This window comes from Magnolia sinica, chromosome 12, assembly GCF_029962835.1.
Source record: "Magnolia sinica isolate HGM2019 chromosome 12, MsV1, whole genome shotgun sequence".
Taxonomy (NCBI): Eukaryota; Viridiplantae; Streptophyta; class Magnoliopsida; order Magnoliales; family Magnoliaceae; genus Magnolia; species Magnolia sinica.
The window spans coordinates 21,374,183-21,380,572 of NC_080584.1; the positions used below are offsets into that span (position 1 = coordinate 21,374,183).

The following is a 6,390-nucleotide window of genomic DNA, read 5'->3' on the forward strand; positions in this document are numbered from 1 at the left end:
GGTTCGACAGTGATGTTTACATGCCATCCATACCGTTAATAACTTCATTCCTACTGGGATGAACTGAAATCACAAATATTAGCATTATTCAAAACTTCTGTGGCCCACGAATATTTCAACTGTGGACATTTAATTATCAAGTTTTCGGCCCATTTGGGCTTTGGAAACGGTTCATTTTTGGCATCATGTCTTAAAATAAACTCAAAAAACGGATGAACGGGTAGGATTTCTCACAAACATCACAGTGGGCCCCACCTAGGTGCGCAGGAACTTCCTCCGAAAGTCTTTCGCAGGAAACCCCCGTCCCAAATATTGTGATCTCCCTCGGGTCCAGACAGGAACCCGAACCCGAACTTCTCATCTATAAAACATTCACTCTACCTTTGCTCTTACTACCAAATCCCTCTCTTACCTTACAATGAAGCTTCAAGCTTATATCACATTCCTAGCCTTCTACTCTCTTCTCATCCCAATCCTAGTAACGGCAGATTGCGAATGCGTGTCCACCACAGAAGATCGTAACAAAATCAAGGCCCTACGATTGAAATTCATCACGATCGCTTCCGTTCTAACGGCGGGGGCCATCGGCATATTTCTCCCTATCTTAGGGAGGGCCATCGCTTCTCTTCGATCAGACAAAGATGTATTCTTCGTGATCAAAGCATTCGCGGCCGGGGTAATACTAGCGACGGGCATGATACACATCCTACCAGACGCTTTCACCAATCTAACATCACCATGCCTTAGCAAGAATCCATGGGGAAAATTCCCATTTGCAGGATTCGTCGCCATGTTGTCGGCAATCGGGACATTGATGGTGGATACATTCGCGACCGGGTATTATAAGAGACGACACTATGGCAAAACACTGCCCACCGATATTGAGAATGTAGACCATGAACAAACAACGGAGCACGCGGGCCATGTTCATGTGCACACTCATGCCACACACGGGCATGCACATGGCCCAGCGGCATTCGCGTCCGGGGATTCAACGTCGACCGAGCTAATTCGATATCGTGTTGTGTCACAGGTATGTGTGCAATCAAGAATTGGGTTATGTAGGAGTCATTAAGATAATGAAATTTTGTTCTTTCCTCTCTAGTAGGTTAATTTATATCACATGGTATTAAAACCTGGTAATTTGACTTGAAACTCGGCTGAGTCAACTCGACTCGACATATTTTGAGCTGAGTCATAGAGAAAGAGAAACTCACTACAGACCCACATGTATTTATATACATGAATGTATTCATGTAGTTATGTATGTATTAATGTATCTCTTTTTTGTGTTTATGTATGTAGTTATAAATGTATGTATTCAGGCATGCATCCATATCTCTCCCTTTGTGTGTATGTAGACTAAAATAAAAAGAGCAGAGAAAGTGATTTTTAATTTGGTATACTCCCCATTTATTAGATATATACACTATTTAAAAAATAAAATAAAAATTTGGGTGCATTTATCAGAAATGGCGGTAGAGATATCATTTCTCTCATTTTATATGTTATAACTTGAAAATGTTCATTCTATTATTATTTTTTTCACTGCTAGGCTCTATGTTAGTACTATGGCATTGAAAAATTGGTTGTGACTCTTCAAATGTACATAAGGCATAGTTGTGTGGCAATCTAGACCGTTCAGATTTATGAACCAACTGCTGATGGAGCATTACTAGAAAACTGCACTAAGAAGATATTATCTATGCTGTATGATTTTTTCTTTTGAATTTGGACCATTCAGTAATTTACTTTTGACCATCCATTTGATAGAGATTTGGATGGTTCTGGTTGTTTGATCAATGTGATTTTGAGGTGTGCTCCATCCAAAATGGTATTCATGATTTGAATGATCTGGATAGCTGTACATGGATGTCATGTGTGAGAAGGATGAGTCACCACCGGTTTCAAGAGGATACCATCATTGGCTGAATTTGATGTTGTTTTATGATGTGGTGTAGGTGTTGGAGTTGGGCATTGTGGTTCATTCCGTAATCATTGGAATATCTGTGGGTGCTTCTGAAAGCCCTTCTACAATAAGGCCTCTTCTAGCTGCCTTGAGTTTCCATCAGTTTTTTGAAGGGATGGGACTTGGAGGATGTATAGTTCAGGTATATACACCCTAGTTTTATGTATACTTTTGTATATAGATGCTTGGGTTGATTTTTTTAAACATAAATAGCTATTACACAAATGTTTGGTGTATGTTTGTTAGATAGTATGTTGATTTTCATTGTAAGAAAGTTGCAGAGTACGTTTTCAGGTGCATTGGAAACTTGGAGAGTCCAACTGATGTATCCGGACCATACATTAAGTCTACCATGTAAAAACATGCCGATTTTATGGATGGGATGGGTTGGAATTCACGCAAAAAGCAATCCTTTAGAATCTTTAGGGATCCATGGTGAGATCCATCAAATGACCCCAACTTTTGATTGAGACGGCTCTTATATAAATGATAGGATGCTGGAGAATTTCCAGAGACAAGAATCTAGGTGGGTCCCACCATGATTTTGCGAGAAATTCAACTCGTCCATCCATTTTGTCAGATCACGTTACAAAATGTCCAAACATGAGGCAGATCCAAAACTCTGGTGAGCTGCACTAATAGAGAAAAGTAGATAGCCAAATGCCTACCTACCGTTGAAACCTCCCTAGGTCCGCTTCATGTTTACATGTCATCTGTATCCTTCATAAGGTCATCCATACCGGTAACACACGCACACCAGGTGTTGAAACTCCCTGAGAGTCTACACTGGAGCAAGAGTAAGGACCCACCACCTATGGGTTCGACTCTCGAGCAAGAGTAAGGACTGGGACCCACAAAAACATTAGCCTGATGCAGACTTCTGAGGCTGGCAAATGTTTCAACAGTAGACATTCATGTGGCTCACTTGAATTGTATTGTTTCATTTCTCACCGTTTTCTATCATGCGGGGCACCTGAGTTGGATTGTTTCATTTTTGGGCTCATGAGGGAACAAAATCTGGAAAATAGATGGACGAATAGATTTCTCACAAATGTCAAGGTGGGCCCCACCTAGATTCATGTTGCAGGCAATCGCCGTAGTAAATGATATTGACCTTCAGTTTTATAAACTATTAGGTTACAATTGTATGATTGGTGTATTTTTTATTTTTATTTTTACTACTGATTGGATGGTTAGAATTGTATGATTGGTATTTTTTTTTTTTAAAAAAAACTATTGATTAGATGGTTAGAATTGTTTTTTTTTTCCTTTTAAATGTGTGTTGGACAAAATGGCTGGTGCCAATCAATCGATTGGACTGCATGGGTATCCAGAAGCAACTAGGAGCACTTTAACTTATAGTGGCATAAGTGGTAAAGCACCGGATCGTTTTTCACTTCAGTGATCTGATTGTGTTGGAAGAGCATGTACCTTTAAGCTGTTCTGGAATCTCTATCATGCAGTAGTGGTGCACCTGCCCATCAATATGGGCCGTCCAATTGATGGGACCAGAGTACAAAGGTCTCCCTCGTTGACTAATACCAACCGTCCAATTCACAGAATCTTTTTCTTTTTAGCACGATGGTCACTAAAGTAGGGAAGCTTATTAGGTGTTACCCGGGTAACCCTTTCCGTGCGGCCATCTTAATAATGTTCTGTATATCCACACCGTCCATCCGTTTTTTCAGCCTGTTTTAGTCTAGGGTCCAAGAAATTAAGCAAATTATCTCAGATTAACCACACCAAAGGAAACAGTGGTTATAGAGCGCCCATCATTAAAAACTTTCTATGGCCCACCGTAATGTTTATTTGCTATCCAAGCTGTTGATAAAGTGACCTGGATGAAGGGAAAATACAAACATCAGCTTGATCCAAAACTTTTATGGCCCATAAAATATGTTTAATGGTCATTCTCCACTGTTTCCAGTGGTGCGGTCTACCTGAGATTTGGATCTTCTCATGTTTTGGGATCACTTACTAAAATGAGCTGGAAAAATGGATGGACAGCTTGGATTTACAATAAATTCATTAAGCTGGACTCCATACTGTAAGGGTAACATCCACTAAGGTGTTACATGGGTAACACCTAATCGGCTCCCCTAAAGTAGTGGTTGAACGGTCCACATTAGTGGGCATCTTTACTTATACAATGAATTCAGTACATATGCTCATGATATTTGTTTTTTACCCCTTTTATACTTCTTCAGGCCAAATTCAAGGGCTCATCTATGGCAATCATGGCCCTCTTTTTTTCACTTACCACTCCTATCGGGATCGCAGTGGGCATCGGTGTGTCGTCCGTTTACCATCAAAACAGTCCAACGGCTCTGATCGTCGAAGGGATTTTCAATTCAGCCTCTGCAGGGATTCTGATCTACATGGCGCTGGTAGATTTGCTGGCTGCTGATTTCATGAGCCCCAGGATGCAGACAAATGGAAAGCTGCAGTTGTATTCCAATGCTGCACTACTTTTAGGGGCTGGATGTATGTCACTGATGGCAAAATGGGCCTGAATTCAGCATCTGATCCATCCCCATTTTGGGTAAGAGTATTTTGATTTTGGGCCGTTAGTCCTGAGCTATTGTACTGTGTGGACCACCTAAGTAAGTCATAGGGCTAGCTTTTGGATTGGGTACTCTATTTGGTGGGCCACATCTGATGCACGGTTTTGATTTTTCATGCACGTTCCAAGTTGGGATGGGTGGTAACATGTAGAGAAAATGCTGCCGCTACTTTCCGCGAATTTTCTTTCTGTTTACAGTATTTACAACGTTGATCTAAACGGCCCGGCCGTATCAAACATGTCGCGATCTGCAGAGTTAATATAGTGGGTCACCATTTCGACGGCTGTCGGCCAAGAGTAGTAGTAGTTGAACAGTGTCGACCGTTCATTTGTTGAGAATTTGAATGGTTGGATGTGTAGACAACTTCTGTAATGGTTGCTTTGCATGTCACCTGTTGGATGGCTATGATGGTCCACTCCCATTGACTTTTGAGACATGGCCTATATAATGAAATGACGGCCCACCAGAAAACTGTTTTGGGTCACCAAATACAACTTATCCTACTGCTCTTGCGCATAGTTCCACTCTCATGTTTTCAAGGGATTCAACACATATAGAAGGGTCACCCCAATGTAGACATGAGACGCTTCAAGTAAGCACCACTGTAATTACAATAATTATAAAAAAAAAATTGGCTTTGCAAAATAAAAATAAAATAAAATCGGATATTAGAGCTGTACTAGAGTCAAACCGAGTTGAACTTGGCACAGCTCGATTTGGCTCAGCCACTAGCTGACCCTAGCTTGAACTCAGCACAGCTCAGTCCTTGAGCTTGACTAGCCAACCCGGCTCAGTTCGATCGGCAGCTTGGGCTAGTTCGAGCCAAGTTCGAGCCAAGGTCAAGCTTATGCAGCATTTTTTCAAACATATGGACTGCACTTTCAATTTCTCACAGCAGCAACAATTTACAGGTATTTCATCAACCACTCAGTAGTTAACATCAAAATCAAGTTACAAGGGTATTTGTTTCATATCCATACCTACCTCACTACCATCCGAAACTTTGTTGAGTAATTTCATCAGACACTTGGTGAGCAACATAAATATTAAAATAACTGAGTCATCGAATTGGTTCGATTCAAGTTGGGGGTTCGATCTGAGTTGAGTCGAGCTCAGGCAAGCTTGAACTCGGCTCGAAATTTTTTCAAGCTTAAAAAATCAGTTCAAACTCAGTTTTGAACCGAGTTGTATCGAGCTTTTTCGAGTCGAGTCGAGCGAGCTAACTGAGCTAAATCGGTTCGTGTACGGCTTTATCGGATATCCAATCATCAGGAGGGTTATATTATAGAAAACAATGGACACCACTCAAAAACCTCCAATTTCATGTTAGTGGCCCACATGATGGTTGGATGGCCTGCTTTTTGGGTCATCTGCCTCTGATGGTTGGGTGGCCCTTCTCTACAGGTTTGATTCTATACATATGCCATAGTTGGTCCCAGGTATTTGGTGAGTTATTTGGGCCCAAGTAACTGCTTCACTGGGTGAGTCCTTGATTGTGGGACCATCTCAATGTATCTGTTTTATATCCATGTTATCCACTTATGACGCAGGGATGGATGTGATGAGGTCGAGTATTGTCTTCCTTAAGAGGATAATCGTTTCGAATCCATGGAACTTCTCTGGACTCCTCACAGAGGCTTCTTGAATCCACGAAAAAGAAAGCAAGCAAAATAGAAAATAAATTCTATAAAATTTGAAATTGATTAATGAATGAAATAAACGAGCTTACAACCCTTTAAATAGGGATACCAAGAAATGAGAGAGAAATCAGAAAAAACTATAACTAAAACTCCTAAAATTCGCAACTTACTATAAATAGTAAACTTACTATTTATAAACAGTCATGATGTCTACTAG

At 40.8% G+C, this 6,390-nt stretch overlaps 1 protein-coding gene across 1 annotated transcript; it reads left to right on the forward strand.

Annotated features, from left to right (window-relative positions):
• The first annotated feature begins 374 nt into the window (after window positions 1–374).
• Window positions 375–5,037, forward strand: LOC131221094 (zinc transporter 8-like). Its single transcript, XM_058216207.1, has 3 exons — window positions 375–1,033; window positions 1,962–2,111; window positions 4,177–5,037. The coding sequence occupies exons 1-3, from the start codon at window positions 419–421 to the stop codon at window positions 4,480–4,482; spliced, it is 1,071 nt and encodes a 356-aa protein (XP_058072190.1). The 5' UTR covers window positions 375–418; the 3' UTR covers window positions 4,483–5,037.
• The last annotated feature ends 1,353 nt before the right edge of the window (window positions 5,038–6,390 follow it).